Source organism: Triticum aestivum, chromosome 1B (genome assembly GCF_018294505.1).
Source record: "Triticum aestivum cultivar Chinese Spring chromosome 1B, IWGSC CS RefSeq v2.1, whole genome shotgun sequence".
Lineage (NCBI taxonomy): Eukaryota > Viridiplantae > Streptophyta > Magnoliopsida > Poales > Poaceae > Triticum > Triticum aestivum.
This window is the reverse complement of record NC_057795.1, coordinates 148,642,745-148,658,721: the sequence shown is the minus strand read 5'-3', so window position 1 is coordinate 148,658,721 and position 15,977 is coordinate 148,642,745. Positions and strand designations below refer to the sequence as shown.

At 43.6% G+C, this 15,977-nt stretch overlaps 1 protein-coding gene across 1 annotated transcript; it reads left to right on the top strand.

Annotated features, from left to right (window-relative positions):
* Nucleotides 1-11,782: 11,782 nt before the first annotated feature.
* Nucleotides 11,783-15,731, top strand: LOC542822 (histidine--tRNA ligase, cytoplasmic). The gene is made up of 6 exons (XM_044533885.1): nt 11,783-13,232; nt 13,379-13,558; nt 13,790-14,182; nt 14,283-14,564; nt 15,063-15,203; nt 15,280-15,731. Exons 1-6 carry the CDS (start codon nt 11,868-11,870, stop codon nt 15,580-15,582), a joined length of 2,664 nt encoding a protein of 887 aa, XP_044389820.1. The 5' UTR covers nt 11,783-11,867; the 3' UTR covers nt 15,583-15,731.
* The last annotated feature ends 246 nt before the right edge of the window (nt 15,732-15,977 follow it).

Genomic DNA, 15,977 nt, shown 5'->3' with positions numbered 1-15,977 from the left:
TGAATCTCAGCGCCGGTCTCAGTCTCAGCACCGGTCTGCGTGTCGGTCTCAGCACCGGTCTGTGTGTCGGTCTCAGTCCCCGATGCCACCGGTGGGCCCAGCAACAACATCTATTGATCGTCGGTAAGGCTAAAAAAATCGTCTATCGCCCGGTAGACGTCGTCGCAATCACCAGAACCCTGTCCTTCATCATTGCTAGCCATGTTTCCTATGATTAAATCTAGTAAATTAATTCTAGACCTAATAAAATGAATAATGACATAAAAAAGGACTATTGTTTTGCAGGAATGTTGACTCCTTCCTGGTGCGGCAAATCTCGGGCACTCGATATGTCCTAGTTTGTAGCACAAGTCATGCCGAAATTCACGGGAAATTTCGGCATGACCTTTGCTAAAAAGTGGAGAAATCGAGAACCTGAAATTTGCCGGAACAGAAATGAATCAACATTCGGGCAAAACATAGGCCACTCAGCATCATTCCCTGGAAACAACAAAGCCACTTGGGCACAATCGAACAACTTCAATGAAAAGATATAACATGACAACTTCAATGAAAAATAAAATTTGCCTAAATTCTTTTCCTTGAAAAATAGTGGTCTTTTCAAATATCAAAAACCTTTGCAAAATGACCTCACTAAACACAGAACCCAATTAAATTGCAAAGGAACTCCATTTCTCTAACCCTTCTGACCTAATGCTCTAAAATAAAATTTTCCTCTAACCTAGCCAATCTACTTAACCTAGCTTGTTAATCCAACGAACCTAATTAACCTACCTATTTAACCTAGTTAGTTAATCTAGTTTACCTAGATAATTAACCCTAATTAAACTAGTTAACGCAACTAGTTCTCTGTCAAAGCCTAAAATAAATTTTTGCACTATTTAACCTGGATAATTAACCTAATTAAACTAGTTAATTAACCTGACTAGTTCTCTGTCAAAGCCCTAACTAAGCTTTTGCACTAACCTAGATAATTAACCTAATTAAACTAGTTAACCTAACTACTTCTCTGTCAAAGCCCTAACTAAATTTTTGCCCTAACCTAGATAATTAACCTAATTAAACTGGCTAACCTATGCATGAGAGAGAGGAGGGGTGGGGGCTTACAGATGATGGCTCCGGTGGTGGCGACGGAGGCAGTGGTGGCGAGGGAGGCAGGGGCGTCTCTGGTGACGGCGAGGGAGGCAGGGGCGTCTCCGGTGACGGTGAGGAAGGCAGTTGTGGCGAGGAAGGATCCGGTGGCGTCGACGGCAGCTCCGGTGGCGTTGACGAGGCCGCACGGCTCCGTGGCGTTGGGGGCGGCTCCGGTGTCGTCGACGGCGCACGGCTCTGGTGGCGTCGACGTCGGCGGCGAAGTGGGGCGACGGTGAATCGGGGAGACGGCGGCGCGCGGGGTGGGTTGAGGGATTTGGGGGAGAAGTGGTGGCCGGGGGGAAATGGTTTTTTGGTTAAGTCAAACTTAGCGGTAGCGCGTTTTGCAAAACGCGCTATAGCTAAGATAGCTATAGCGGTTTTTGCAAAATGCGCTGCTGCTATAGCTATGTAAATTTCTTCCTTTTTAAATTTCCTTTTCTGTTTCTATAGCGGGGGTCTAGGACACGCGCTGCAGCTACGTTAGCTATAGAGCCTCTTACAAACAAACGCTGCTGCTATGCCTTCCTCCGTTTTTTCGCTTTTTCGTTTATTTTGCTTTACATTTTATTTTTTCCTTTCTCCTTTTTCTATTTCTTTCATTTTCATTTACTTTCCTATTTGTTTTTCATCTTATTTTATTTCCGTTAGTAGTAGCTCTTCTCGTGAAACACGCTGCTAAGTATGCTCTAGCGGTAGCGCGTTTCATAGAAGACCGCTACTGCTATGCGTAGCCTACCATTCTGCCAATGGGAATATTAGTAGTAGCGCTTTTGCAGCTACACGCGCTACTGCTAAGGTTGTATCTGTAGCGCGGTTTTTCTTCAATCGCTACTGCTATATAGCACTAGCGCACTTTTTTGACCCGCGCTGTTGCTAAATTTCTGTGTATAAGGTTTTCCCTAGTAGTGGTAGTACAAGAGTAGATCTACCACGAGATCAGAGAGGCTAAACCCTAGAAGCTAGCCTATGGTATGATTGTTGTTCGTCCTACGGACTAAAACCCTCCGGTTTATATAGACACCGAAGAGGGTTAGGGTTACAGAGTCGGTTACAATGGTAGGAGATCTACATATCCGTATCGCCAAGCTTGCCTTCCACGCCAAGGAAAGTCCCATCCGGACACGGGACGAAGTCTTCAATCTTGTATCTTCATAGTCCAGGAGTCCGGCCGAAGATGATAATTCGGCTATCCGGACACCCCCTAGTCCGGGACTCCCTCAATTCTTTTGGTGCTTTAGTCGATTGGAATAATCCTAGAGGAGATAGGAGGCTGGTGCTTGTTAAAGTCAGAGTTATCCATCTACGCTTAGTGCCCAAAAGTCTTGTTGTCCATCAGATAGGAGGGGCTAGGCAATGTTGGATGGTTGTTGTTACTATGCTGAGGAGTAATGATTGGAATGCTCACCTGCCTGAGGTTCCTCCGGCTGGAGAAGATCCACCACCCCCTGATGGTATTCCTCATCCGCTTCATGGTGAAGGTCTGAATGCTGAGCAACTATATCAACAGCAGCTTCACAACTGGATGGCTCAGAATGCAGTGGCAGATGCTGCAGCCAATGAGGATGAAAATGTGGTTGTTGATGAAGGTAATGACATTGAGATTCACCCTGAGTGGGGTGTGTGGCCACCCCCCCCCCCCTCCACAAGCACCTCCTGCTCTGTATGATTTCCAACAATGGTTGGCTGGGGAGGGGCTTCAGGTTGATCATGGAATTGTGCCACCATAGAATCTGCATGATAGCCCTGGGGCTGCCTGGAATGACTCCATCTCTGTTCCTTCAAGCTCTGATTCCAGTGCAACCATTTCTGATTCATATGTGTTAGTACCTGTCAACCTCATGAATCAGTTCTGGCCACAGAATGCTACTGTGCTCCTTCAGCCAGCGATGTCTCTGATTTGGTCTCTCCTGGGTCTAGCTCTGAAGACCCTGCTTTGGTTACTCCTGGGAACAATCAACTTGCACTCCCCATCAGCTTTGCATCTGCTATTTTGCCCAACAATGTACTGGAGCTGTCTCTGAATCTTTCTGCTGCTGGCCTCCACCTGGATTTGTCCACTCAAGGTGATTTCATACCTGCTATGCTTATTAGGGATTGCATTCCTATGTTCAGGTTAAATACATATCTTGCTGCTGCTATTAAGCCCATTGTGGCTTCTTTTGGGCCATGGAGTGATCACTATGGATTTTAGCAAGATTCAGCCACCTTTAAAATTACAATCTCTGAAAATGAGGGCTTTCTGACAGTGGTCTCTGCTTCCAAAACAACTGCCAATGCATCTTCTTCAAATGTTATTATTGAAGATCTTTCTGAAGCTGTTAACCAGGAGCTTAATGAGGATATAGTTGATCAAGCTATAGTCTCTGAAGATGTCCTGACTGCACCAATGGACATGCAGCTTGTTCCTGTGGGTCAAGTTCAGCAGCCTCCTCCAACTGTTGCTGAGTTTGCTGGCTCTTCTACAATCCTAACACACAAAGGCAAATCTGTGGTGCTTGAATGTGCTATTGCCCTGCATAGAAGTGCTCGCACCAACAAGTATGATGGTTTCAAAGTTCATCAGGTCTCTGACAGCAAGGCAAAAACTTCAAAGGTTAAACCCAGGGTGACTCCCTCTGCTCTTACTATTAGGGAGGTTTATGATGTTGAGCATATCCCACCGCCTACGCCTATCAGGATGATCCAGCAGATTGGCACTGTGTTGTGTGCAATCCCTTCTGAAGAACTCACTGATGAAGCATTGATGGCTTCACAGGAGGATGAGCCCCCGGCCTCGACCTAGTTTCTCTTTTGCAGATCCTTTTCTTTACTTAAGCAATGAATCTTTTGGTAAACTGGAATGTCTTATGTTGGAACGTTCATGGGTTAAACTCAGGGGACAAGCAACTAGCGCTTTCCAATGCGATTACCTCTAGTGGCTGTGCGGTGATATGTTTGCAAGAAACCAAGAAACCATCATTCGATTTGTCTTTCATTAAGTCATGCTGCCCTCGTCGCTTTGACCAATTTGCATTTACCTTCTCGTGGGGCTTCGGGGGGTATTGTCACTATTTGGAATAGCACTATTTTCTCTGCGGATGTGCTGCTATCTGAAGATTTTGCACTGGTTGCATGTTTCAAATCAACACAATCGGTGCAATGTTGGACGTCGGTTAATGTATATGGCCCTTGCCAAGGTGAGCAGAGGGAACAATTCATCCACTGGCTGTGTTCGCTCAACATTCCATCAAATGAAGATTGGCTCTTCGTGGGGGACTTTAACTTTATACGTGCACCTAATAATCGTAATAAACCAGGAGGCAGCATTAACGACATGAACACATTCAATGATTTCATCCGCTGTCAAAGCCTCATTGAATTACCTATCAAGGGACGCTCATTCACGTGGAGCAATATGCAGCTTGACCCTCTTTTAGAGCAATTGGATTGGTTCTTTACGAGTACTAATTGGACCACATCTTACCCAAAAACTTTGGTAAAACCACTCGGTAAGCCAGTCTCCGATCATATCCCTTGTGTGGTTACTATTGAAACAAATATCCCTAAATCAAAACTATTTCGCTTTGAATCTTTTTGGGTGCAACATCCGGGTTTCATGCAAATTGTTGAATCTTCTTGGGCTAACCAGTGCACTCCTCAAATACTGCCACCATTCTGTCCCAAAAATTCAAAACCCTGAGACGTGATCTTAAACATTGGAGTAAAGGCATATCCAAACTCTCTGTGGCTATTGAGAATTCAAATAAAGCCCTTTGTGAGATTGATGAGCTTGAAAATAAACGGACTTTAACTGTTCCTGAAGTTAATTTTAGAAGAATTCTCAAGGCGCACATCATAAGATTATTACGTTATCAACAAGCTTATTGGAAAAAGCGGTGCACCATAAGATGGGTTCAGTTCAGGGACGAGCCGTCCAAATTCTTCCAGGCCTTGGCCTCTGAAAGATATAGGAAGAACAACATTGCTACCCTAGCAACACCTGACGGCACTTTGGTCGAGGATCATGCAGGAAAGGAGTCTATAATTTTTCAAACGTTTAAAGAAAGGATGGGATCATCACGGCCCTGCAATATGAAGTTCAACCTAGCCAGAATAATCAAGAAGTGCAATGGACTCGATGAGCTCACCATTCCTTTTACAAATGAAGAGATCGACAAAGTTATTAAAGAAATGCATGCGGACAGAGCCCCTGGCTCGGACGGCTTTAATGGTCTATTCTTAAAACGATGCTGGCCAATCATCAAGAACGACTTTTATAACTTGTGCAACAAATTTCATAATGGGGAGCTCAATTTGGAAAGTATTAATGATGGTTTTATCACCCTCATCCCCAAAGTAGGCTCTCCTGAGTCTATCAATGACTATCGGCCGATCACACTCCTCAACTGTTGTCTCAAGGTGGTTACAAAAATCTTGGCTAATAGACTCCAAAAAGTCATCCTAAAAATTGTGCACAAGAATCAATATGGATTTCTTAAAGGACGGACTATACAAGACTGTCTCGCATGGGCTTATGAGTACATATATCAATGCCAATCTTCAAGAAAGGAAATCATGCTTCTCAAGTTAGATTTTGCCAAAGCATTTGATACGATCGAACATGAGGCCATGATTGAAATTATGAAAAACATGGGATTCAATGACAAATGGCTGGGATGGATCCGATGCATCTTCTCCTCGGGCAAATCTTCGGTCCTTCTTAATGGCACTCCTGGTCGGCAATTCTATTGCAAATGCGGTCTAAGACAGGGAGACCCTCTCTCCCCCCTAATCCTTGTTCTTGCAGCCGACCTTTTGCAAGCTGCCATAAATGATGCTTCCGCGCGCAACTTGATTCATCTGCCGTTCCCGTCCCAACACCAAAATGATTACCCTGTAATTCGCAGACGACACCATCTTGGTCATGCCAGCATGCACCCAGCAAGCTACAACCATCAAGGACATCTTAAATGATTATGCCACGTCCATTGGGTTGAAAATAACCTTTCATAAATCCACTCTTATCACAATGAATTGTGACCTGGCAAAAACTCAGGAAATTGCCAATATCTTTGGATGCGTCATTGGCAAGTTGCCTTTTACCTATTTGGGCCTCCCTCTTGAAACTACACGACCAACAATTGTTGAACTTATGCCACTAGTTTGTTCCATGGAAAGAAGACTAACTGCCACTCTCAACATGATATCCTACGGTGGCAAATTATCTCTGCTCAACTCTGTGATCACTTCGTTGATCATTTTTGCTCTTTGCACTCTCAGATTGCCAACCAAGATCATTGAATTACTGGACAAGATTAGGAGAAAATGTTTGTGGACTAAAAAAATGAACAAGGTGATAAATGCAACTCCCTTGCCGCCTGGAACATGGTTTGCCGACCAAAGGAATGTGGTGGCCTAGGTGTGATTGATCTAAGAACACAAGGAGGTGCCATATTACTCAAATACTTACATAAATTCTATAATAGGTGGGACGTGCCTTGGGTCCATCTCATCTGGGATGCATATTACTCTAACCGCATACCACACGCTTCTGACACGTGTGGTTCGTTCTGGTGGCGTGATGTTGCAAAACTAATGCCCATTTATAGAGGAATCACCACTGTCCAGGTAGCAAATGGCAAGAATGTTCTCTTCTGGAAAGACTCTTGGGCGGACAACATTATTGCAGGGAGTTATACTCGAGCATTCTCTTACACCATTAATGAAGACATCTCTGTCGGCGATTTCTTGTCCATCACGGCACTGCGAGAGGCGTTTCATCTTCCTCTTTCTGAGCAAGCCCGCGCTGAAGTTAGACAGATGCAATCCGACTTGGCCACGACTACCCTATCTGATGAGACAGATGTTTGGATGTATGCATGGGGATCAGATCAATTCACAGCACATAAATACTATAAATTCTACTCCAGAGATATTCGAGCACATGAGGCCTTTGGTTGGATTTGGAAGTCAAGATCAACCATGAAAATCAAAGTTTTCGGGTGGTTGCTTCTGGCTGACCGCCTTAATACCAGCAATATGCTCAAAAGACGACATTACAATATTGGTGATGACCACAATTGTATCCTCTGTGGACTGCAAATAGAGGAAACTTTGGAGCACTTTTTCTTTGAGTGCCGCTTCAGCATTGATTGTTGGGCAAGTCTGGGCCTCTCCTGGCCACAAGGAATGTCACGCCTTCACAATGTGGCTATGGCCAAACAACGCTGGAATAGGCCTCTTTTCATGGAGATGTTCTTGCTTGCGGCTTGGAGTTTATGGAAGGAACGCAACAATAAACACTTCAGGGGGATTGTTCCAACAAAACTTTCTTGGTTGGGCAGATTTAAGACGGACTTCTCTCTCCTTGCCTATAGGGTCAAGCAAAAGCATAAACATTTCATCCCTATCATCCTTTCTTCTGTAGACTAGCATTCTAACACACCCCAAATGGGGTGATGACACTTGTACAGACACCATGTAACTTGTACTTTACCATATTAATACAAAAATAACAGTGGGAGGTGCTCCTACTGTTCAAGGTTTCAAAAAAACAATACAATACGTGCCTTGCTGCCCCTACTGTCACTGGGAAAGGACACCTCAAGATTGAATCCAAAGCTAAGCACTTCTCCCATTGCAAGAAAGATCAATCTAGTAGGCCAAACTAAACCGATAATTCGAAGAGACTTGCAAAGACATCAAACCATGGATATAAGAATTCAGAGAAGAACCAAATAATATTCATAGATAATCTTGTTCATAAATCCACAATTCATTGGATCTCGGCAAACACACCGCAAAAGAGTATTACACCGAATAGATCTCCAAGAACATCGAGGAGAACATGGTATTAAGAATCAAAGAGAGATAAGAAGCCATCTAGCTAATAAATATGGACCCGAAGGTTTGTGGTAAATTACTCACGCTTCATCGGAGAGGTAATGGTGTTGATGTAGAAGCCCTTCGTGATCGAATTCCCCTCTGGCAGATCGCCGAAAAAGGCCCCAAGATGGGATCTCACAGGTACAGAAGGTTGTGGCGGTGGAAAAGTGGTTTCGTGGCTCCCCCTGATGTTTTTAGGGTATAAGAGTATATATATAGGCGAAGGAACTAGGTCAGGGGAGCCACGAGGGTGGGGGGCGCGCCTACCCCCCTGGGCGCACCCTCCTGCCTCGTGGCTTCCTTGTTGCGTCTTCAACTTCATCTCCAAGTCTTCTGGTTTGCTTTCGGTCCAAGAAAGATCATTGCAAAGGTTTCATTCCGTTTGGACTCCGTTTGGTATTCCTTTTCTGCAAAACTCTAAAATAGGCAAAAAAAACAGAAACTGACACTAGGCCCTCGGTTAATAGGTTAGTCCCAAAAATAATATAAAATAGCATATTAAAGACCATTAAACATCCAAAACAGATAATATAATAGCATGGAACAATAAAAAATTATAGATATGTTGGAAACGTATCAACTCCAAAAAAACATTATTATGCATAAAACCCTTATAAATAACAGTAGGAAATCATGATGTAAAATGGACGTATCAACTCCCCCAAGCTTAGACCTCGCTTGTCCTCAAGCGAAAAACCGAAATCGAAAAACATGTCCACATGGTTAGAGAGAGAGAGGTGTCGATAAAAACAAAATACGGACAGAGAAGCATCATGATTATTATTACAGCATCAAAAGGACTTTAACATAAAACTTTATCACACAACTTCCATCATATAACTTCTTATGAACAAGTAACAATTCATCACAACTTTGAAGTATAAATCATAAACTCTATTGAAAACCAACAAACTATGTTCTCAGTCAACTTTGCAACTAGAATTCATCATATTTTCAGGAAGGGTCACATGCAGGAGCCTCTGGGCAAGTCCACATACTCAACCATCATTTAATCTTCTATGATTGCTAACACTCACATCGTACTCATGAGCAAAAAGTTTCATCCCGGCACATAGGAAGACATGGGCTTATAGTTTCGCCATCCAACATACTCTCCTCGAGGGTGATGTCAACAATAATAATTCATGCTCACTCACATCCAACTGGATATATGTGCTTAGATCTTTCCTCACCACATTATGCTTGCCAAAAGAAAAATAAAAGGAATGGGGAAGAATATTTTGACTCTTGCATAAAAGTAAATACATAAAAGTAAAACATAGGCCCTTCGCAGAGGGATGCAGAGGTTGCCATGAGCTTTTTGTTTGTATGCCAAACCCCTTAATGCAAAAGAACATCACGTTATATTGACCCTTATGAGAGCAACCTTTATTATGCAGTCTGTCGCTTTTATTATTTGCCATCACAAGTTCATACAACACTCAATTTTCTCTTACACTAAATGATCCAACACTTTTAGTAGCAATTTTTATTGCCTTATTGCACCGATGACAACTTACTTGAAGGATCTTACTCAATCTATAGGTAGGTATGGTGGACTCTCAAGGCATGAATTTGGGTTTAAGGTTTTCTGGATGCACAAGTAGTATCTCTACTTAGTGCGGAACTTTTGCTAGCAAAGATATTAGGCAAGTACCACATGTTGAAGGATCTATAACAATATAACTTCTTTTTGGATATGAACAAGTATAACTCATTACGTTGTCTTCCTTGTCCAATGTCAACAATTTTGACATAAAATATTTAATGAGGGCTCACAATCATAAAAGATGTCCAATATAGTATATTTGCATGTGAATCTTCTCTTCCTTATTAATTCTTTCACGAGTTGCATTGACCAATGCTAGGTTTGCAATTCTCCAATAAATTTTACCACTTATACTTTTCCTTATGTGATGTCATTACTTACCATAAGTTTAGCATATGATATTTTTCATTTATTTATTTCTTTTATTTGATTGTAACATGAGAGTAAAGAAGCAAAGACTCACACCAAAACTTTATTATATAACTTGCACACGATTACATAGATAGGTAGATCACTAAGCAAGCACTCGAAAATAAAGGATCAAACTAAACTTTTATTGAACTAAACCATAGGAAAACTAAAGATCGAACTAAAATAGATAAAAGCAAAGATAGTGGTGATGATACGATACCGGGGCACCTCCCCCAAGCTTGGCACAAGCCAAGGGGAGTGCCCTTACCATGAACTCAAGTCTCCTTTGGTGATGAAGAGGGAGGTGGTGATGAAGTAGTAGCGATGTTTTTCCTTAGCTTACGCTTGAGGATAGAGTTTTCCTCCTTCAAGTTATCGATCTCTTGCTTGAACTTTAATATCTTTTTGCATAATTCCTGCTTGTTTTCCTGCAATAGACGAAAAGGGATAAACTGGATCTTAGGTTTCTTTGCTTTATTAGGGAGACTCGACTTCTTGAATTCCACGTGCATATCCCCAGGTTGGGGTAATGGAACTTCATCTTCATCTGAGCTTTTCTCTTCTCTCCCTTTCGGATCATAGTTTTCTTCTTCCTCCATGGTCCAACCATAGTGTTCCACATCTCCATAGACCTTGGGATTTGCAATATAATCAACAACATAGCTCTCACCCTCCGAGTATTGGGACGACATATTTCCAGATCTGCCAGAAAAACAACAAGAAAGAAGAACAGAAGATTTCTCCGCGATACCGTGGTCAATACGTTTGGGGGTATATAAAGATTTTTTATCTTGGGAGACAAGCAAACGGGAGAAAAACGGAGCCGGGAAGGTTCCCGAGGTGGGCACAACCCACCTGGGCGTTCCAAAACTGACAAAAAATATTTTTGCGGATTTTTCAGAGTCCATTTACTTACCGTATCGCGTACCTCCTCTTTTTCAGTGTTCTGGAAGGTTTTTTTTATGTGTTCCTCCGATGTCATGGTTTGAATAATATTGCTTTCAACATTAATAGGCGTACCAGATTTGATTTGAATGAGTTAATGCATGACATCGTTTGAGAAAATGCCGATTTGATTGAGTTAATGAACGAGTCAGATGAGTCGGTCCAAATTGGCTGCGCTTGTGCGATATGCCGCATCTAAGACGCTGGCGGGCGAAACATAGAAGTGTTGGGATGTGAAGCGAGACTACCAAGTCTCCCTTTAGGAGTAGAGAGTAGAGATGATAGTGACATTGTATTTAAAACTCGAAGGAAGTATAAACTTTTTACATTAATTATTTGATTTTTCAACATCACTTACCTTTATATTCTCTGATTAACAATCACAAGCATAACACATAATATGTGCCAGCGATTTCATGACCAAGATAATTAATTTAAGAGATAATACGTTGTACCAATATTTTCGAGAAATAATATTCCCTCCGTTCCTAAATATTTTGTCTTTCTAGAGCTTTTAACAAGTGACTACATACGAAGCAAAGTGAGTAAATCTACACTCTAAAATATGTCTACTTACATTCCTATGTTGTAGTCCATTTGAAATGTCTAAAAAGATAAAAAAAATTACGGCAAAGAAAGACAAATATTTGAGAACAGAGGGAGTGATATCTAAATTTCCTGAAAAAAATTATACTGTACTACCACTCTGGTCTTACTTTTTGACAATTCTGTATACCCTTGCGTGTCTTGGCGGTCACTCTTTTTAACGGCAAAATCTTGGCGGTCACGTTTTCATCATCTTTTTCGACGCCCCATAAATATTGGGAGGCTGAAATTTTCAATTTTTTGTACTCCTATACGGTAAGATCTCGAAGACATACTTGTTTTTGAGTTTTGATTTGACTCGAGCACGTCCACTGGATCACCGTCCCTTTTCCCTCTGGCTCTAGGGTTTTCCACTGCCATGGCTACTCCCGCCGCCGCCGCCGCCGCCGTGACACTCGCGGGCAAGGGCGCCGTCCTCACCCCCGCCGCCGTCTACGCGCTCTCCGTCGGCCTCGCCGGCCCCGTCATCGACGCCTCCGCGCTCCAGAGGCTCTCCAGCCGCGCGCCCTCCCCGCAGGAGACCCCTGGGTCGCTCCGGGACCTGGATTTGGCGGCGCACGAGTCCCGCGCGGCCGCGGCGGTGCTTCTCAACAAGCTCCTCCTCACGGCGAATGACTCCTCCTCGGCCCTCGTCACCGCCGCAACGGCCAACGGCCTCGCCGGGTCGCTCGAGCTCACCGCGGCGCTGCCCCCCGCCACCCGCGACGAGGCCGCGGTCGCCGCGGCGTCCGCGCCGGTGGCCGTCGCCTTCGCCGCATTGATCGACTGCTGCGCCACCCCTCTTGCCCGTGTCGCCGACGCCGTCGCGGCGCTGTCATGCGAGGCCGCGCGGGGGGACGCCACGGCGTTCGACGTGCCCGCGTCCGGCGACGGCCTCTCCGACAAGGACGAGGCTGATGTGGGCGCTGATATCAAGATGCTTTTATTGGGGTCCAAGCTAGTGGGCAACGGTGGAGGCGCCTCTGCGGCCATGTTTGCCAAGGTGCCTGCTGTCAACGGAGCTCTCCGCGAGTCCGTGCGCGCACTGCACAAGAAGGTGAGGGTCGAGCTCAATGCTCCAGTGAAGCTGGGGAAGAGGGATGCTAGTGGAACGGGTGAGGGGAAGGAGGAGGCTCTGGTGGTACTGGCGACACAGCTTGCTAGGTCGTTGAATGCAATGTGCAAGCAGAGCGTCGCTCGCGCAAGGTTCTGTGCAGGGAGCATTGCTGAGGCCGAGCTCCGGGAGAAGCTTGCGGGTGGCGTTAATGTTGATGATTTGAAGGGGATGCTCGATAAAGTTATGGTTGATTCAGATGCGGTGTCGGTACTGCGGGGGGTGTACAACTACTTGCTCAAGTTTAGGGACTTCCTTGCATGGGAGGCAGCTGTGGCGATGGCTGTGATTGAAATGGACAGTTCAATTGAGAAGCCTCAAGCTGGTGGGAAGAATGAAGCTGGCAGTTCAGGGGAGAAGGCACAAGCTGGTGGGGAGAAAGTGAAGGGTGACAGGAAAAGCAAGAAGAAAACGTTGGGGAAGGGAACTTCTGCTGTACTCGCTCTGCTTAGGGAGCATGCTACAGATGGAAAAGCCGTTCCTTGTGTGAATTCCGCGTTGATTGCAGATTGGGGAATTGAGCTGTCTCTGTTGTTTGATCCTAAGTGCCCCAAATTGGAGTCCCTTGTGGAGAAAATCAAGGAGATTGTGGAGAGCAATGAAGTGGGAAGATTGCCTAAAATTCCCAAGGTAATTATCATTTTGTTTGCACATGTGGATGCTACATTTATGTTGTCTTGTGTTGTCTTTCTGCTTCAATTGTTTCAGAAACATCCTAATAACCAGTCAATTTTTTATTATTTCTCTGTCTAAATGCTTATCCTTACTCTCGCTAGGGAACACGTGACTTTGGGAGAGAGCAAATGGCCATAAGGGAGCGTGCGTTTTCAATAATTACAAGTGTATTTAAGATGCACGGTGGTGTTGCACTTGATACCCCTGTATTCGAGTTGAGAGAAACCTTGATGGGCAAGTATGGTGAAGACTCTAAGTTGGTATATGACCTTGCTGATCAGGTAAAGTTTTTATGTCTTTTTGTACTTAACGTTAGTAGGAGTGTGTGGCACACTGGGATACCAGAACTTTTTTAGTTATCATGTGCTGGTTTGTTATATAAATTATTCAAGCAAGGTTAAGGGGGAATTGTTAGTATTCAACAATTTAGTCGGTACTTTGTCGCAGTATATTCCTTATATCACACTCTTAGTAGTATTTTAAATGAAGTCTTACCATCAAATAACCTGCAGGGTGGTGAGCTTTGTTCGTTGCGCTATGATCTGACTGTTCCATTTGCCCGTTATGTTGCCATGAATAACATAAGTGCCATCAAGAGATACCAGATAGCCAAAGTATACAGGAGAGATAACCCATCAAAGGGAAGATATCGAGAATTCTACCAGTGTGACTTCGACATTGCCGGAGTATATGAGCCTATGGAACCAGATTTCGAGGTTGTCAAAGTTTTGACTGAATTACTGGATAAGTTGGATATTGGCGACTATGAGATAAAGTTAAATCACAGAAAGTTACTTGACGGAATGTTGGAGATCTGTGGCGTGCCTGCTGAGAAATTCAGAACAGTTTGCTCAAGTATTGACAAGCTAGACAAACTAACCTTTGAAGAGGTGAAAAAAGAACTGGTGAGCATCCAAACTCTTTTTTTTTTGCTTTTATCTGTTGATGTAATCTTGATGTTGATATATATTTGTCATAGTCCTAATTGTTCTTACGATGACTTAGGTGGAAGAGAAAGGTGTATCAAATGAAACCGCTGAAAATATTGGCAGTTTAGTGAAGACAAGAGGACCTCCACTAGAAGTTTTGCTAGAGTTGCGAAAGGAGGGCAGCAAGTTCATGGAGAACGAGGGGTCTGTTGTTGCATTAAATGAGCTGGAGATATTATTCAAAGCTCTAGAAAAAGCAAATGCCCTTGACAGGATAAGTTTTGATTTAAGCCTTGCTAGAGGCCTTGATTACTACACAGGTGTGATATATGAAGCTGTGTTCAAGGGCGTCACACAGGTTTGGAATCTTCATTCACATCTGCACCTCACTTGTTACCTGTGTTCGCACTTAGTCATTTGTTTGCAATCATATTCCTATATACTGGGCATCGTTTTGTATTGCCAGTGTTTTCGATTAATTCATTACTTGATATACTGGTTTCTGACATGTACCATCTTATTTGTCATCTCGAAGCATATTCTACATTACCTTTTGTCTGCTGTAACACTGCAATTGGTTTACTGTACATTGATTAATATCTGAAAACTTTAATTATTCTTTGGGCTTTTTTTTTATATTTCCAGTGCTTCCAATCAATCACCTTTTAAGACCCATTGCTTGACCCATTCGATTCTGAGATCTCAAAGCATATTTTACATTTCCTTATTCTCGTGTACTCCATTTTATTTGATCTATATCTGAATTCTCTTCATTGTGTTTAAGCATGTTAAATACCTTTCCTAACTAAGCGAACAACCTTTTGCTGATTCCTGTGCTCACAATGTTTCGCTATAGGTTGGCTCTATTGCTGCTGGTGGCAGGTACGACAAACTTGTGGGCATGTTCAGCAACAAGCAAGTCCCTGCTGTTGGCGTCAGCCTTGGAATAGAAAGAGTCTTTGCAATCATGGAGCAACAGGAAAAGGAAAAGAACCAGGTATTTCTTAATGCCCCTACCATTATGTCGTTGTTGCAGCAATGTAGCAAAACTGATCTTGGCTCTTGAATCTCAGGTGATCCGGGCGACCGAGACGGAGGTTTTGGTGTCGATTCTGGGCAAGGACCTCATATTGGCCGCCGAGCTTGTGAACGAGCTGTGGAGTGCTGGGATAAAGGCAGAGTTCAAGCTCACCACCAGGGTGCAGAACCACATAAAGTATGCGACGCAGACAGGCATCCCGTGGATGGTGCTGGTCGGCGAGTCCGAGTTGAGGGACGGGAAGGTGAAACTGAAGGACATTAGGGCTAACCAGGAAGAGGAGGTTCCAAGGAAAGATTTCGTTGAGGTGCTGAAGCAGAGATTATCTAACCCTTAGAGATGAAATCTTTGAAAGATGTAGAACGTGTGTGACTGGGCGATACATCGTTGTTGGTTTTCCTGTGCATCCATTTTGCTGATGCTGAGATGTGTACACAGGACGGTGCGGCTCCTTGATTTAATACTGATGATCACAAATTGTTTGAACTGTTGCCTTATATGTTGAGTGCTTGGTGGAATGAAATCCCTGAATTCCAAACTTGCAGTACAGATAGCTTCGGATCTACTCCCTCCATACCAAAATATTAGACTGCAAATTAGACATTTTTGCAGTTTAAATTGAACTGCAAAAACGTCTTATATTTTGGTACAGAGGCAGTAGTAGTGTTTGCATTTTAAATTGAACTGAAAAAGTGTCTTATATTTTGGTACAGTGGGGAGATGCTACAGGTA

Excerpts from the sequence above, each read along its gene's own strand:
- LOC542822 (XM_044533885.1), top strand. The coding sequence starts at position 11,868 with ATGGCTACTCCCGCCGCCGCCGCCGCCGCCGTGACACTCGCGGGCAAG. Across the intron at positions 13,559-13,789 it reads TATATGACCTTGCTGATCAG|GGTGGTGAGCTTTGTTCGTT; the intron begins GTAAAGTTTTTA and ends AATAACCTGCAG. Across the intron at positions 14,565-15,062 it reads TGTTCAAGGGCGTCACACAG|GTTGGCTCTATTGCTGCTGG; the intron begins GTTTGGAATCTT and ends GTTTCGCTATAG.